This window comes from Hetaerina americana, unplaced genomic scaffold (genome assembly GCF_022747635.1).
Source record: "Hetaerina americana unplaced genomic scaffold, ioHetAmer1.1.p SCAF_285, whole genome shotgun sequence".
Lineage (NCBI taxonomy): Eukaryota > Metazoa > Arthropoda > Insecta > Odonata > Calopterygidae > Hetaerina > Hetaerina americana.
In genome coordinates this window covers 195166-213775 of record NW_027286858.1, presented here as the reverse complement: position 1 = coordinate 213775, position 18610 = coordinate 195166, and the positions used below count along the sequence as shown (strand labels likewise).

The 18610-nt window shown below is 35.0% G+C and overlaps 1 protein-coding gene across 2 annotated transcripts in view; it reads right to left on the bottom strand.

Moving 5' to 3' along the window:
- The window catches only part of LOC139689880 (mucolipin-3-like), a 36562-nt gene that overhangs the window by 9921 nt on the left and 8031 nt on the right, over positions 1-18610 (bottom strand). Inside the window, exons 7-13 of one of the 2 annotated variants that reach the window (XM_071586987.1) lie at positions 17037-17155; positions 16803-16952; positions 14285-14392; positions 14079-14201; positions 12518-12724; positions 7198-7340; positions 2664-2899 (exon numbers count right to left, since the gene is read on the bottom strand). In XM_071586987.1, the coding sequence (XP_071443088.1) occupies positions 2815-2899; positions 7198-7340; positions 12518-12724; positions 14079-14201; positions 14285-14392; positions 16803-16952; positions 17037-17155 (935 nt within the window). In that variant the 3' untranslated portion in view covers positions 2664-2814. Of the gene's footprint in view, positions 1-2663; positions 2900-7197; positions 7341-12517; positions 12725-14078; positions 14202-14284; positions 14393-16802; positions 16953-17036; positions 17156-18610 lie in introns of those variants that run through there. The other variant, XM_071586988.1, reaches the window with a different exon arrangement.

Here is an 18610-nt window from a genome sequence, read left to right as displayed (position 1 = left end):
CACAGTAATTTGAAGTTAACACTTACTATGAAGACAATTGTATAGTTACATTAAATAATTAGCATATTAGCAGCTACATATAAATCAACATTTATTCATTGTAGAATCTGAGAAATTTACAAAAATACCCCACAATTCACCAAAATGGTGTATGGCTGGGGGTACACAAGCATCAGAAATTTGTCACCATAGCTGCTAAATCATTTCCAGTTTCCATCAGGGTTGTCACTTTCCTCTAGCACAGGGTCATCTTAACTTTCATCTAGTACATTGCTAATTCCATATTTTGAAAAGATATTATGATAGTTTCACTTTTAACTCTCCACCAGGACTTTTTTAATCACATCCACAGTAAATTGATGGCTGCTTCATTCTTCCAATCACTGTGACTTCATGAGTAGGTGCCTTATAATCTTTTTTTAATATTCAAGTGGCAGTTTCAGTGGAAGCTAGGCCCATTTAGGAGCATATGAATGTCAATTTTTTTAGTCATATCTGGATTTACTAAATCCACTTTGTTCCCTCTAATCTTGTATTATTTCTTCAGTCAGAAGTGGGCCAAAACTACTTGCGGTTGAATACAAGTAAGACTCAAAGAGTTTTTCACAAGAAATATAATGCATTAGCAGAGCGGCAAAATCCACATTTGCCCATTATGGATTAAGTTTCACAGCAGCACCATATGTGAGATGAAACTAAATGCACTACATTGTTATTGTCTATGCCTAATGTGGAAAAAAATGTAATAGTAGGTATTTTTCTGGTGAATTGGGTTGTGATTATAGGCCGAAGTTACACCCATGAGCACCTGGCCCATAAAATGCAAGCTAATTTTAGCGCAGATTAGAAGCAAAAAAAAGTGCATATTATGGGCTGGAAAATATGATACTTCACGAGGATATTCCTTGGCCCAACCAATTTTTGGCACATATGGTAACTAGGTACAAGACAGAGCAACGGCATGTCACTAACAGTAATATTGAAGGTACTTATAATTCAATTTGAAAGACTTACATCTAAACAGAAAAGAGTTTTCTGGTGAACGAATAACCAACAAAGGAAGGTAGATTTAAACAAATAGAGAAGCCAATTAGTGTAACACAAATACTACCCACCTTCTGGACAATTCAACTTTTTACTAATTCTGAGGGAAGTCTGAAAATTTTCCACCCTAACAAATAAACAACATTTTTTCTTCAAATTTACTTTTATTTTTCTTCTTAGTCTTCTTTTAAGTCAGCACCCTTTTCCCAGCGAAATTCTAAACTTTTTTAACCCTTCCAAATGGTACTAGATGTCTTTCTCTGCAAAATAGGCATTTATGTACGCGATAACCTCCTTATCCAATGAAAATCTCTCTCCTCCAAGGAAAACCTTAAGGTTATAAAACATGAAAAAGTCACTAGAGATCAGATCTGGTTGAAATGTGAGTTCTGAAACAATTCAAAGGGCAATTCGTGAATTTCAGCCATGGAAACCACCACTGAAGTATGAGCAGGTGCTTTGTACTGATGAAAGAGCTCTTTCCTCATCTTCATATGTAGTTATTTTTTTTGCCATTTCTGCATTCAGCTTGTCAAATAATGATGTATAATACTCTTCTATTTCTGCTTTACCTTTTCGAAAATAATTGATAAACAAAATTCCATGGCTATCCCAAAAAAGTCTCAATCACCTTTCCAGTCGATTGAACCATTTTCACATTTTTTGGAGCAGGTTCACCCTTTGCAATCCACTGTTTTGACTTCTTTCCGCTCAAGTGTATAGTGGTGTTGCGAATCGACATAAAACTGACTAGCTTTGTTTAAACTCCTGAAACAGGGCCTTGGAAACGTTCATACTAATACATTTTGGGTCTTAAGTGAGCAAATTCGGCAGCCAATGTGCAGATAGCATACGCATGTCCAGTTCTTCCGTCAATATATAACAAATGCATTCTTTCAATATGCCCATAGCTTCTGCTATTTCTCTAATCTTAATCCAATTGCCATCCTGTACCATTTGGTGAACTTTTTCAATGTTATTGATGGTTGTTGCAGTTTTCGCCCATCTTGAAAGATCAATCATCATCAGCCAAGCTGGCACGGCCACATTTAAATTTAGTTGCCCAAAATTTCATAGTCATAAATGATGCTGCAGGTTCCCCATGCACAGAATTTGAACTCATCTTTGATCTTTGTAGGCACATTGCCTTTCAAAAATAATATTAAATTGACAGCTCTATACTCAATTTTTTCCATTTTCACAGAAGCCTTCAAAATAACTCACTAATATGATTTTCAAACAACCGAGTATACAAAATAGCTGAAATTTAGGTAATTTACTTTCAATGTATGAGTAAACACATTCCCTAATTTTTATTGAAGAGTGCTGCCATCTTCAAGTTGAGGTCAGAAACTTTTCAGACAACCCTCGAATAATAGCTACTATTTACTAATCAAGTTCAATCTGAAGTTGATATTTCTTCAGCAATAACAGACTATTTCAAATCCTTACTACATGGTCACATTTGAATGAGACTACTTTTCATATTCTGATAAGGAACTGAATATTGAAAACCGAAAAAATGCATTCATAGTGTTCCACACAGACATTTTACTGATAAAAACTATGATTTTTCTCAATTATTATCAAACTTTATTGGCTAACAATGTAACAGTTAATAAATAGTATCACAATTTCAATAATACAGCATGGTTACAGCATGAAGTTCAACATTCATATAGTTATATTAAGAACTAATCTTTGATATACCAAATAATAAATATTATCACAGCATTAAATGAAATCTTTGGCAGATAAATCTCAAAGCTATCATATGCAGAGAGAATCACTCTTAATTTTTATAAACTGCTGTTGTGCTGACTTCCAATTAAATCTAGATAAGCGATTCAATCTCCTGAAAAAATGAATATTCACAAATTAAAGAAGGAATTTTTATGATACATTTAAGTGTATACAGGCCAAGTCATCTCTATTCCAATGAATAAGTTAACTGCATGGAAATATTTTATTAATGTACTTTCCACTAATAGGCAACAACATATTGAACTAGGACCAAGATTTACAGTAAATACAAAAATTAAAGAAAAATGTATCACAGTGACAGTAAAAAACTAGTTGCACATTAAACGAGAGCTACAAAGTTTTGAGTATTTGTTTCAGTGTCTACTGCTTTTGAAATGTTTTTTTTTTGAATGCTTAGATGTTTCCACTTTATTTCGCAACATATTCGAAATTGCGTTGGGCCGCTGTGGAAAACTTCTTCTTGGGAACAGGTTAGTCAAGTTGACCAACAGGAATTTGCACCCTGATCCGCAGAGCAAACTTCAATAACAAGATACAGCCAATATATAATAATTAATACCTTCCAGGAATGCATCAGGATTGCAGAAAATGGGAAAGAAGCTGCCTCAAAACATTCTGATATCGAGGATACAGAAATTGGGTTTTACAACAGAGATGGCTGCTGTACCTAGCCATCACCCAGCCATTAGCCACCTATCCCTATTGACACAAATGACCTATAAGCCATCAGTCACTCTTCCTCTCATCTGCAAAAGCACTGTCCAAAATTGACATTTTTTTCATTAATGAAAGTGATCTCTAAATTTTGCCCACACTGTAGAAAAAAAGGGTGGGCTATTCCAATGCATGATTGCTAAACACACCTAAATTCAAATCCTGATGTTATTCGAGTTTTTCATAAGTATCCCAACCCCTACTTGGGGTGCCATGAGGAGAGCACCTCAAGTGGAGTAGGACACCTCTATCTAATGGGATACTAAATAGTGGACCTCTTTATCTTTCACTAAGATGCTGGCTGATGCTGGCTAATGCTGATTCTGGGATGCTCCCTCCCATTCTCCCATTCTCTGATAATCATACCTCTACCAAATTAGCCACCTATCCCTATTGACACAAATGACCTATAAGCCATCAGTCACTCTTCCTCTCATAACAGCTACCACTAATACCAACTTTGAATAACCTTCATGTCAGTAATGCTTCACTTAATTTGCGCAGAGTGGCACACATTATTGCTGGTCCAACTTGAAGGGTTTAATTTAATTTTCAACTGTTTTATGGTTCAAAAACATTGCCGCATACCAAAAAAAGAATCAGAAATAACTGCCTCATGAAAGGAATATATGAGCCATTATTTTAATTATTTTAAAACCTCAGTGATTGATTTTTTTAGTCTCATCATGCAGATAAAGCTAAATAACTCATTACACTAAATGTAGACTATTGAGAAAGTAATATACTGTAACTATAGCGGTCATTATATATTCATACGAATATAGATTTAAGGGATAGAAACTCAAAGAAGAAATATAATGTTAGAGTGGAAGTATGAGCATGGATTTCAAGCAGAAAAGGGTTTTATTAACTGGGACTTGAAAAATGGGCCTTCTACTTGCTAGGCGGTTCTCTACCAATCAAGCTATTGAGGAAATATAATGACTAATTAGATCCATTGGGTTTTAAGCTATCAAGTGCCCTGATTCTTTGGCCAAGAGAATGGACACTTGGAAACTATTTCATTCACTACTAGAGAACTGGATGAACACATGAGAGAAGGTATACACAATTGCTACCCACAAACACACATACAAACAATAACACACAAACAATACACACAAAATGTACATAAAAATTTAGTGCACCTGTCATAAGAACCATATACAGCTTCTTTCACATTAATAGATATATCTAACACAATGCGCACAATTGACATGTAGAAAAACAAATCATAAATATATAAACACATTCATACAGTTACACTCATTCACATGCACACATTACACACAGCTTCCTATTGGCAGCCACCAGAGCATGTCTTATGTTATCTCAGATGCAAACATAACATTTATTAAAAATAGATCTGTCAAGCCATGCTGCAAATATTTTTCCGCAATGTAGATTGGGTTGGTTATCAATTTCTAGTTATCCTTTTAAAATAGACCATATTGTTGTTTTATTATATTTTGGAATTTACTGAATATTCTTGATTATGGATATCTGTTTTATTTTTACTGTCTTGCAGAATTACATCTCTAAGTTTTCATTGGGTGATTGCCTGATCGTATTGATAAAGTTTATTGATCACCTTTTAAAAAAAATGCCAACACACAGTACTAAGCATAGCAGAAGAGTATATCTACACGTAGGTAAAATAATAAAGAAAAGAGTTGCCCTGAAAGATATGCAACACTTCAAAAGATACCTATGATACTCAGAGCCAATAGAGTTCACCAAGACCATTGACATGAAGACATGTTGCCAGCAAATAAGTGAAAATTCAGAGGTCATGCTGCTAACACGAAAAGCCTAGAAACCTCCAGCTGAATACATATGTCCATAGCCCTGTAGAGTCACTGGCTGGAGAACATTGCAGAAGAGGGTTTACATTGATCCCATTGATGCAAGGAAAAAATTGAATTGTTTCTCTGAAATGTCGTTGTTTTTATATGTTCTTTTCTCTTGGATTTCATTAATTTTAATACTGCCACTGTTATTCAAGCAAGTAAGCAATCCAGGAGAATAAACCATGCAGAGCAGAGGGAGATGAATTCATTGTGAGGATTGGAGTCTCATATATGCAGCTAAATGCTTTTGGTACCTAATTCAGGCAATTCTTTCACAGTGCCTACTTTCTATTAAATTATTTGCACTTTCTAATTACTCAATGTTACTCTAATTACTGTTCTGTATTGGTAAGATTTTGTAATTTAGTGCTAGAGTTCTTACTTGTTGGTTATTTTACAAGATCCTCTATTTTACAACAATGTAACACCAAATCCACAGTGAAGAAGACAGCAGAGAACTAAAGACGTAAGGAGAGTTGAAGAGTTGGACTAATAAGCTTTAAATAGACTCATGAGTCAATCCAAATTATAGATTATACTTAGTAGTCTTTTCATTATTATTAAAAATGAAATGACGACTACGGGTAAGAATTAATTAAAAATTACAACTTGGTAATTGCTTACTTGACTCCAGAGATTTCATTTTGTGTGTTTCAAGAATGTTGTTATTTTATGTTTTACTATTGAATTTGTGGGTAGATGGAAGAGAGAGAAGGCACAACAAGCCAGCTTGCAAGTCACTTGTAGCTCACAAATAAATTATGCATGGAATAGTTTGAGACATGTACTGTCGTCCTTAGCTGGGCGGGCAGTTTGCTGGGTTGACAGCACAATGGGATTGGGAGAGCTAGCAATCAGTCATAACACTCAAAGATGATTTTATACCATCATTTGTAGAATAGTCAACAGGCATTATATCAGTCACTACCAAGTTACTTTCACCTCAACTTTTAAACTATTTTGAAATGTATAATTCGCATTGTATTGGCGTAACCAAAAGAATCCTATGAAAAAACTAAAAACAATAAATAAAGTTACATTTATGTTCACTTTATGATACTTTCCCATTACAATGTCCAATGGAATGGATTGATATCATAAATTGGGGGCCTGCTGTCCGTGGTTTCTTACTGCTGACAACTATTTTTCAATGAAATAGATTAACATTTTAATTAATCAATTTTCAATGTTTTAAGCAACAAAAATATTACTTTTAATTTAATTAAAATTTTTGCAATTGCACCTGAAAAAATTTCTAAATATCTATTCTGTTCTTCCCTGAATTCTGTTATTTCCCTGATTATTTCCAATCATCATGCTTTTTCCCATTTCCTGGTTTTCCCAGTTGCTTACCACTCTGCCTCCAACAATATGTAATCAGAAAATATTCTAATATGCACTATCATATCAACTGTGTAACCAGTTTACCTTCATTCCCAAAATAACTGGTAAAAATGAGAGGTTCTAATAAATGCCATATTTTCATTGCATGCCTCATACACCTTTTTCTAAAAATGTCATGGTTGTTAACAGATATATCTTAAATAAACACTTCTGTTTGAAGTTTTGTCTCTCTCCGATTTATGCTTGGGGCCATATTCTAAAAGATTATAAGTGCTAGAATTTGTATTTTCAGCAGTTGGTTTATGCATTGAGGGAAAATATCTATTATGAAGCTCACACTTGGTACTTGGAATGCCAAACATACGAGGTTACTCAGTGCACACAAGTTACCACTATAAAAAAATAAGGTCCATTTATCTACATGCAAATTTATGAAACCAAAACTCAGAAATATTTCAATTGTATAAACATTCCCTCTCACCTATGACCACAGCAGCTATGAGGGAAAAACCCCAACAAGGAGGGTGAGGCCTCACTTGGAATCATTCTGGTGGGTGCTCCCTCCTCTCCACATGATATAAACTCCTGCAGATCACTTTTTGGAAACCCCTGCTGGTAGCACATCTAGCAAAATCAATTAGAAACAACAGCAACATATCATTAATGAAAATTAATATGAACCATGGTCATAACCATACTGTATGTTTTAAATTTTCTTCATGAAAAAATTACAAACACTCCAAAATGAATATTTTTCATCAGATCTTTGTCAAATACTATCTGAAATTTTTCAAAGTTAGTGAAAAACAACATTTTTTTAAGATAATGAGAAGTGAGAGAAAAAACACAATAGGATTGGGTAACTTCAGCACTGAACTGTGCACTGCTCTAAAAATAGTAACCTTGTAGTAAAATACCTCAAATCCTATGCGTCAGCTATTTACTCCAGCCCTTTATTACACTGCCAGGATACATGAGGATACATTGGATGGCAAACCAGTTTTGTATCTCACAACAGTTACTTTGCAATTGTTTTTTATGAGCTAAGTTGAAACTCATATATTCTTGAGAAAACTGTACAAAACCTCAGCTGAAATTCATATCAGCTAAAGTCAAGCTGGAGAAAATGATCTTATAATAAATGCAATTTGTTTGCTCATAAGCAGATTATTAAAAAAGTTAGAATGTCTTACTCAAAATTGAAATACTGTGGCTTTTTAAGAAAAAATCTGCAATATTGTGGGATGACTTCGGCCATGTAGAGGAACCATCAGAAAGTCTCTGGTACAAATTCGAACTTAGGTATGATGAGTATCACCATTAAAGAAGCTTTAGATTAAGTAAAGAGACAAGAAAATGAGAATTCAAAGGGCAGTGGAGTGTTACCAGGTCCTGAGGAGCACTCCATGAAATGGCCTCTTGCAAAAACATCCTAAACAAGTTTGAGGTCAAACCGCACTTCATTATGAAGAAGAGAAAAAGAAAATGCGGAGGGGCTCTTGCAAAGTGCGAGTGAGGGTTTCTAATGAATGTTTATGATATCCAAATATTAATGCAAACTTATTTGAACAGTGGAAAAGTAACTGTTTCAGTGTTTTGACAGCAATTGTCCAGGATTTGAATATGCTTGTGGATTCTCAAGCAGAAACAAAACAATGACACTTATGTTTGAAGAAAACATTAAGAAGATTACAATGACAGTAAATAGAAATGTGCTAGATTAGTTGAATCATTTAGAATTGTCATTAGATGGAGTTCCCCCTTGAACATCTTTTTAATTGTGGTGAAACTAATTTCGCTAATGACCCTGGAAAAACTGAAGTAAACATTCAAAGTGGAACATGTCATCCACAAGTTGTGAAAAGCACTAGAAAAGTCAGTCCAGATGGCTAATTTTGCAAGTGACGTATTTTTTCCTTATTTTTTTCTCCCATACAGTATATATAAGGCAGAGTATCTATAGAATCAATGGATTGTAGTAGGAATTCATGGTTTTCGCAAGAACAGTAATACATCTGGGTGGTTTGACATGGCAACTTTTGCAGATTCATCAGTTAAGTACAGGTCTGCCTTAAATGAAACACCCTCCTGGCCCCCAAGTAATTCTCAAAGACAATTTGCCACATCACTTATCTAAGGAAGTTTTAAAATCATATGAGGAGTTCATGTTCAATTTGTACTACTAATCCCAAACTCGATATCTTTGCCAGCCATTAGATGTGACTATTTTCAAACTGCTTTAGGCAGCTTCGAGAAAAAAACCTTAACAGTAGGAAAAAATGTAATGCTGACATTTTACTGAAACATGAATTTCCAAGAATGCTGAAATCCACACAAGGCAATTGGACCATTCTTTAAGCATAAAATATAATAGAGCTGTTCAATCCGAGAAAAATTGTGGATAAAGTTTCAAGTTTTGAAGTCTATGGAGGACCGTGAGAGACATGCAGGAGTTCAAAGGTAGAGTGCTGGACTACTGACAGGAGGGCCCGGGTTCCATTCCTGTGCAAGCCTCTCTGGGCCCACTCAGCTCCACCCAAGCTGTGTGACTTTTCGGGTACCAGATCTTCCTGGGAGGCCATAGCCGCAGCCATAGGCACAATGGAAGGAACTGGCCGAACTACCCTGATGTGGGCATTTCACGCGCCGTCAGGCTTAGTGCTGGGTGAACTACCTTCTCTGCCATCATATAGCAAACCAATCTTTGGGTTGATTAGTGTGCTTATGGAGGACCATGAATCAGATCAATCTTAGATGAATGCATTTGTTTACATTCTGCAATATGCTAGGCTAATGAAAATTCTTGAAAAAATTATCATGAAAAAATAATACCTGTACCAACAGGAAAACATGTCACTGCAATAGACATAAGAGCAAACTCTTAAGAAGACAGTAGGGATTCAAGGTCAAATACAACAGATTTTTGGGTGGATATAATTTTTTTCCTTTGTTCTGCATCTAGGAGAAAAGAGATGCAAAGCAGAGATGATAGAACTCTCTAAGCACACGTGATTTTGTTTTAGCATGGTTTGCCATCAATAAAAGAGACAAAAGGAGCAGAGACAAAAGATATGTTTTTGGAGAAAATAAAATCTGGAAGTGATTACATTAAGGTTTCTTTTGAAAAACAAAAATGAAAAGAACACATTTAGTATTACAGGAATCGAATACACTGCTGCTTTAGCAATGAATAAAATTGTTTTTGAACTAAAATAACCAATAGACATTCCAAAGGGATGATTTGTTTACTGTCATGTACAGCAAGAGTTTATAGCATGCAACTTTTTCAAATTTATAAATAAAGTGGAAAAATGTTGTTCAGTGCCTACTTTTAAAATCCCTCCCTACATAACAAATAATGAAGTACTTCATACTGCACCATAGTATTGTTTGAAAAACCTTTCCACAGATATTTATTAAATAAATTGTGATATTTGTTCGGATAAATATTTTGAGGCCAAAGTAATCCCATATTCTGGAGTGACTTAGGCTGCTGCACCTTTTCTCAGCATGATTCACTATAATTTGAGAAAAACTTAAAAATGGCTGAAGTCACCCCATTACAAGGGTAAGATGAAAATTTCTCACCCTGACAGAGATTTCTAATCAGTGAAAATGTATGACTCCTGCCTGGGTGCACATGCCATTAGTTTGTAAGACAAGTTCAACTTGTTCTCTTAAGTACTCTGTTTACACGTACTGTTGCAGTAGATGTCTTTAGAGTTTTTTGTTACAATGGAAAAACTTGAATTTTGTGCAGTCATAAAATTCTTCCTTTTGGATAGATTAACCCCTAAAGGAAATTCATCCAGAGTTGACAAAAGTGTACCGGGACTTTGCTCCTTCAATTTCAACCGTTAACAAGTGGGCAGCTGAATTTAAACATGGTCGCACATCCCTTGAAGATGACCCACGTGAAGGACGGCCAAAAACTACAACCACACCAGAAACCATTGAGAAGGGGAAAAGGGTGACTGAAGGCGAGTGAGATAGTTTTAGAATTAGGGATGTGAAAGCTCTGCACAAGGTGGGTGCCACATTTGCTGACTGCCGATCAAAAGCAAATGCGCTAACATTTTTTGACCGATTCAAGAGGGAAGGGACCAATTCTTTGCGGTGATTTGTTACCATGGATGAGACATGGGTACACCTCTACATGCCAGAAATGAAACAGCAGTTGAGGCAGGGGGTGGAAGCTGGTGGTTCAGCGCCAAAGAAAGAAGTTGATTGCATATGCTGGAAAGGCCATGGCCAGTGTGTTTTGGGATGCGAAAGGGATACTGTTAATTGATTACCTTGAAAAAGGCAGAATTATTGCAGGCGCATATCACTCCAATCTTCTTGACCAGCTGGATGCCATAATTTGCAAAGAGAGGCCTGGCTTGAAGAAAAAAATCTTTCACCTGGTCAACGCACCTGCTCACAAAGGCAATGGGAAAACTACGGGATTTAGGGTACAATTTGCTCGGCCATCCTCCCTATTCTCCTGATTTAGCACCCTCAGACTTCCATCTGTTGCCAAACTTGAAGAAATTTGTTTCTGGGAAGCACTTCGCCTCCAATGAAGAATGAGAGGGCTGTAGATGGATACTTTCACGGCCTTCCAGGATGGAATACTGATATTGGAGAAACACTGGACCAAGCGTGTTGAAGTCAAGGGAGATTATGCAGAAAAAAAACATTTTTTAACTGAAATTCGCAGTGATTGACAGGCCGAGAACTTTTCACCCCACCCTCTTATATGATATCGTGTGTATCAACTATCATAGGAGGGTGAAATAAAATCGCATATGCCCCCTTCATTTGTATATTAATAAAATTCTTCAAATTGCTTCTTCATTAAGTCCTTAATGCTCACGGTTAACTAATCAATATTTCTCGCATCTTTTTGTATGAGTTTCTTTGAGAATGGCTAGGCATAAGAAATATGCAGGTTTATCATCCAAAATATACTTATCAATGATTTTTTAAAAAACCATACCTAAATCTTATATAAAAACTATCCTAGAGAAATTGTTTAAGTATCCACAATGTTTTTCCATTAGATTAGCTTGCTGTTTGGCCATCATTTTGGTTTGAATTTGCCATGGCTCTTTGTGAAGAATTACCCATTATTGCCATATATTCTTGCAAACACTGGCAAAGAAAGTTTACTTTCATTAAATTGAAAAGAAAAAACGAAATTGAATTAATTTGTTAACATTAAATGCAAAAATTATGCTCGACAGATACCAAAAAACATTTTGCAGGAATATTACATATTACAAATACGATTTAGGTGATGAAAAATTTAAAACAGAATTTTTGGAAAAACTGATGAATAAAGGATTACCATTAAACAAATACATTGATTCATTCAACCATGAAAATTATTTATGTAATCATGAAAAATCTGATTCAGCCATGTCATTGGTTTGCACAATTTCATTGCCATTAAATATGCAAGTTTCTTTAAAAAAACGATATGATTAGAAAATTGCCAAGAAAAGTATGCCCTTTTCCACCTTTCTTTAAGTTGATTATGGCTAATTGCAAGAAAATTTAAATTTAAAAGCAAAAGAACGGAATATGTGAACATTGTCCCATTCAGTAGAACTGGAAGCATGATACAAATATAATTCCAGTAGCATAAAACTAAGCTTTTACGCCATACCTACTATTTTTGGTACAAAAGAAATGCTAAACCCTCATGCATATATCTAATAAAACATACTGGTTTCCATTACTACATGCAGCACAATAATACTAGTGTCAGAATATTACTGCAACAGTAATTTCAAAATTATCAGTTAATATCTCACCTTAATAGTTTCATAGGCGTCCATTATAACAGAAATAAATAAACTCAACACGACATATATAAATAAACTGATGAATGAATATAGGTACAATCTGCTGTACCACCACAGCATGGAAGACTTCTTAGACATAATGAAGAAAGTGGCAAACATATCATCTCCATTAATCAATGAGAATAGGCATTCTGAGGTACTGGATAATGAGCGAAACTGGAAAGAGAAAATTTAAAAAAAATAAATAAATATATTGCACACATGCATTTGCACTGTTAATATAACTTATACTGTTATACCATATACTGTTAATCAAATGCTTTTATGCCTATAAATACAACTATATGGATTACTGAACTATATTAGAACTGAAAGGATTATTTCCATGACTAACATAGAATAAAAATGTGAATCATTTGACAATATCATTTTTTGTCAGATTAAAGTAGTTTTCCCTCAAAATAGTGGTAAATTGAACACAAATCCTTGAAACATTTAAAAATTTTATCTTAAGAATTGCATACAATATACAGAAAAAATTTTGATGTCTCAAAACCTAAACAAAGACAATTTTCGACAACGAAAAGTCTTTATTTTTATCATTAACCTTTCCATTTCACTGCAATTCAATCAGTATAAATAAAACAGCCCTGTAAGAGAGACCCACAGCCCACCCAATCCATTCACCTTTGTCGTGAGATTCACTCAAACCAGCCTGTTCACCCAGGCATCCGATCCCACTAAACCCCAGGCACATGTATCATTTTCCACTGCTGCCAGTCCACTACAAGGACAAACAATTATTTACATAGGCCTTCAATGAGGGCCTCTCATGGGCCTACTGATGCGCTTCGCATGAGTTCCACCATTGGTCAACATGTGCATTTAACTGACATTACAGTGAGATTTCTTAATGGCTCACTAGTCCACCACTCATCCCATCATAGATTTTTCAGAGAAAGTGTAAGGTTAAAAATTACACTACATATAAATGAAGTATGCATTTCCATCCTATTGCTTAGCTATTGCACATTATGTATGAATTTATAGATTTCAACTCGTGCAGAATATGAGAGAGTTGATTCAGTAACGCTAAGAAGAAGGGAGGATAAGGTGCTCTCAAAGGCATCTTACAGCAGCACCTGTTAAACATGCAATGCCCTAGCTCAAAGCAGTCTGAATGGAGCTATCCATACATAACTGTAGGCTCAAGAGCATCCTACATAGAATGCCTGGGTAAGCAGATGCCAACGTGCAGGGTATTTCAGCTGGTACACTATTCATGAATTTTTCTAATGTATACCAATTTCTATTGATATTATTAATATAAGTATTGCTCAAGTTAAATATGATAATAAAAGACAATTATTTAAGTGCATATGTAGTAATACTCAAAGCAGAGGTTATTACAAAAGACAAATGCTACATATTCACCAAAATCATTGCAACACAATAGCCATTCCTGAAGCAAACATCAAAATTGTGACTTAAATGCTCAAAATCAACATCAATGTCCACTGGAGTTAACATACTGGCTACAATTACTACACTAAGTTTTTGGTTCACTTGCCTTCAAGTGGTACGGTCCCAGGACTAGCCAGCCACAAAATGTGTACCCAGAGTACAGAAGTAAAGTGCATAACAGAAACCTTGCTACTTTTGGAGCTGCTTTTTTCAAGGTTAGTACCAGTACCTGAAAACCAGAGAAAATTGTTTGAATTTATGCCAAAAATATTTTCATTGCCACTGCTCATACCAGTCATACTTTCAACTTACATTGTAAGTTTTAAAAAATCCAAGGTATCTCAGAAGTCCAAACCACACAAGCAAATTCCCAGTTCCCAGGAGCACACTACACACGTTCCACTGATCACCAACAAATTGCTGTAAATATTTCTTTCATTAAACTCTGTCAGCAGCCATCAATGATAGAAACTAAATTACTTATCAGCTTTATATTTATTTTCCAATGAAATGAAACCTTGATTTTCATTTACCTCCCATGCAACTGTTCAGTAGATTCAAAATTATATTTGCCAAAATTATTTATGAATGTCTCTTATTCTCATAGGTTTTCCAGGCCAAATTTAACATTTACATGAAACATTTCATTTGGTTAACTCTTTTTGAGTAGATTACTTTAGCTCGCATTGTATGTGCATGCCATGCATGTTGAGAAGTTCATATGGGAAGGACTGTGACTTTGGGCCAATTATGCTGGATAGGATTGCAGAGGGTCAGGCTAAGGAGGATTTGGGGACTGGGACCATTGGACTTGGAAAGGCCTGCTAACAGAGGACCCCTTCTTTAACGCTTCAATCTCCTTTCGTTCAGTCAAATTTTATAGAAGAAGTGCAACATTGCATGATCATTAATTTATATACTTGGTTCAATAAAGTGAGTTGGGACAAACTTGGTGGTGAATCATTATCTGGATTCAATATTTATTTTTGAGCCTTTTGCATAATGGCATATGTAAACTTCAAGAATCAACTAACATTTAACTAGGTAAAATGTTTTGGATGATAAAATGGAATGAATATCTGGATCAAACAAATTATGAGGAAAACTAAACAATTTGTGAAAGATACATCTGAGATTTTACTGAAATTCAATATAATTCAGTATTAAGGCATTTTTAATTACCTGCCAGCATCTTCTCCTTAAATGATCAATCTACCAAACATATATGCCTTTAATATAGTTTATTATGGTGATACCAGGTGTATGGGTATAAAATGAGGAATTCAGACAATAGGTGGTTCACCAATTCAGTTGGTGGGATAAAGAGTTGGAAGTTATGTCAATTTGCTGTGCCATCAACAAGCGTCAGATGCGCACGAGTAACAGTGAAAAGGTGTTTGCATAATGTTGTGTTGCTGCGTTTAATATGCCCAATTTTAAACCAAACAAAGAGCATTCATGGACAGCATTAATTTTTTGTTTTCATTTGAAGAAAACTGCTGCTGAATCATAATGATTACTTAGAAAAGCTTATGGTGAACGTGATCCATCATCTATTTTTAAAGGGGCAACTTCAATGTTGCAGAGAAGGAACATGGAAAACCAGCAAAAAAGGTACAAAGATGAGGAGTTGCAAGCATTTTTGGACAAAGAAAAAACCTACTCACAGAGAAATTGAGCATTAGTCGACAGGCTGTTTCCATTTGCCTCTAAAGATGGGAAAGATTCAGAAGATGGGTACCATATGAGTTGAAAGACAGGCAGATGGAGATGCACCTCTCCTCTACATCTGTCTCTCAAAAACACATGCAAAATTTTGCTCGCACAATGCAAAAGGCAGTCATTTATGCATCGTATCATTACTAGGGATGGATGAAAAGTGGATTTATTTTGAGAATACCAAGGACAATAAATCATGGGTAGACCCGGGCGCACCATCTACATCAATCACAAGACCAAATCCCTTTGGTAGAAATATGATGCTCTGTGTTTGGTGGGACTAGAAGGGTGTGGTCTATTATGAGCTATTAAAATCTGGTGAAACGGTTAATACTGAACACTACCAACAACAATTGTTCAATTTGAACCATTTGCAGCTTCAAAAAAAACCAGAATACCAAGAGAGTCAACACAAGGTCATTTTTCTTTAAGACAAGGCTCCATCACGTACAGCAAAACCTGTTCGCGACACATTGGAAGCACTCAGTTGGGAAGTTCTACCCCATGCGACTTTCTCACTAGACTTGGCTCCTGATTACCACTAGTTTGCATCGATGGGTCACACTCTTGCTGAGCAGTACTTTGGTTCGTACAATGATGTACAAAAATGGCTCAATGAATGGTTTGTGGCAAAAAGGAAAGATTTATACCGGTGTGGTATCCACAAATTGCCCGAAATATGGGAAAAATGTCTACTAGAAAAGGAGCACACTTTGAGTAAAGCTTTTTGAAATTTTTTTGGAAAAATCTCATTCTATACTTGTTAACTGGTATATTATTCTGTATTGCTAAAATGAAATACATTTTTATGCCAAAAATGTCCTTCTACAAGCAATTATGATGTTATTGATGTCATATGTTAAAGCTATTATCATTAGTATTATTAAGGAAAAAGCATGAAGACAATACTTTGGCTGCATTCTGTGTAGAAAACAAATCTTTGGAATTCGTTCAGTTAGTGACTAGATTTTAACATGGAGTACCATATTTAAGTTCCGTGAATAAATAAAAGGCCTTTTATTTATCTACGCAAAGGCGCACAAAGACCTTTTATCTATCCTCCTTTTCCATAGTAAATCATTCCTGTTTACCAGAATGCAAGATATCTTACCTTCCTTTCAATTCTTTCCTTTATTGCAGATCCTATTATGATCAGAACATCATTTGTAATTATCATAACATACCAAAAGTTCAAAAACTCAAGCTGGCCTTTCATACTCAGACTCCTTCCATAAACGCTTTCAAAAAACTGAACAGTTTCCTGAAAAGAAAACAATTGAATGTTTCTTAATTATAATTTTAAATACAAATAAAGTTTCAAACTTAACTTTCCAGGAGAACTTACCTTTTTCAATGATTGAGCTCTATATATGGCTCTGGAACATAACACAAGTGAAATGAGACATATGCTCATAACCAAGTAATTTAGTAAACTCCTCAGAACAGAATCTAATTTGTATTCAGCTGTAAGGAATAATAGCATGGATTAGAAATATACCAGTACAAAGTGATAAAATAGAAGTAGAAATGGGGACAAAACATTTTTGTTGAAATAGACCAGCAATATTTTGTAGGTTTAGATAGATTTTTAGCTCATTTTTCATTACAACCTTCAATCAATGTAAAGATGGAGTGAATTTATACTTGCAGTGATTTCAGATGATCATGATGGCTAGTACCCAAATTGTTTTTACCCCAAAAGTTCAACTTATTACATAATTTAATTTGATCTCCCAAATGAGGATAGATAAAACATAGCATTTTATTTATCTAAATGGTGGACCTTTAACTTCTCATTTTAGTGCTCATGATGCGGCAGTTGGATGAAATTTTTATCCCCAAAAAGTGATGGTTTTTTACCAAACATTGGAACCTCACTTAACAAGCACCTTGCAAATCAAGTAGTTCCCATAATGAGCAAATAATATATTTAAAAATAATGACTCGCTTAGCAAGTAATGTGTTACATAATGAGTTTTGGGGAAAGGAGAATTCCCAGATTCAATGTGGGCCTGCCACTTCAGTTTGTGTTTAGCTCATGTTCTGTTAGCATATTAGTGTCGCTAGTGATAAATTTTTCCAAACTTGAGTTCAGACATTATTTGAGAATCTTCTTGTTCTAAAGGTAATAATATTTTGTGCATAGTTTAAGAAATGTCCCCAAAGAAAAATCCTCAAGAAGACAGGCATAAGAGAATAAAAATTACTGCAGAAATGAAAAGTAAAATGATTGAAAATCTAGAATGAGGTGAGAGCATGGCTAATCTAGCACACACACACACACAATCGGTCAACATTAACAATATGTTGTGGCTAGCTACCACCATTAGCTTAAACAATTAAGGCCTTTGAACTCTACCTTCAAAAGAACCATATCAGACAGCACATATAGTACTTAGCCCAAACTGGTCTTGGCTGTTATATCAAAGGCAAGAGGTTTGAGAGAGAGTGGTGGAACTTTTTTCATAACTTTTCTTCGATTTTCTTTCCAATCACCTTTCAATACATCATGGATTTTAATTTTATTGGTGGATGAGGTATTTAATATGATTGTATTTTATTTTTCAAACTCAATTGTCCATGTCACGACTCCCTTTTTACTCTTAACACTTACTAATATCTTCACACGACGTGAAAATTACTTGAATGTTTATATTTTAACATTGGCACATTTGAGCAATTGAATAGGTATTTGTATTGCTTATAATTTTTATCTCACAGGTAAACCTAACCTAAGAGACAATTCAGTTATACACACCCAGACTGCAGGGACCAAAGCTAAACAGGAAAATAAGTGGATGGTTGGAGATTGCTAATATTGATAGGAGACAATTTTTCAAGTCACATCTTAATAGAAGTGATTGGAATTGGTGAGTGGGAATACAATTATCATTTTCTTTCCAACATAGCCTTTCTATG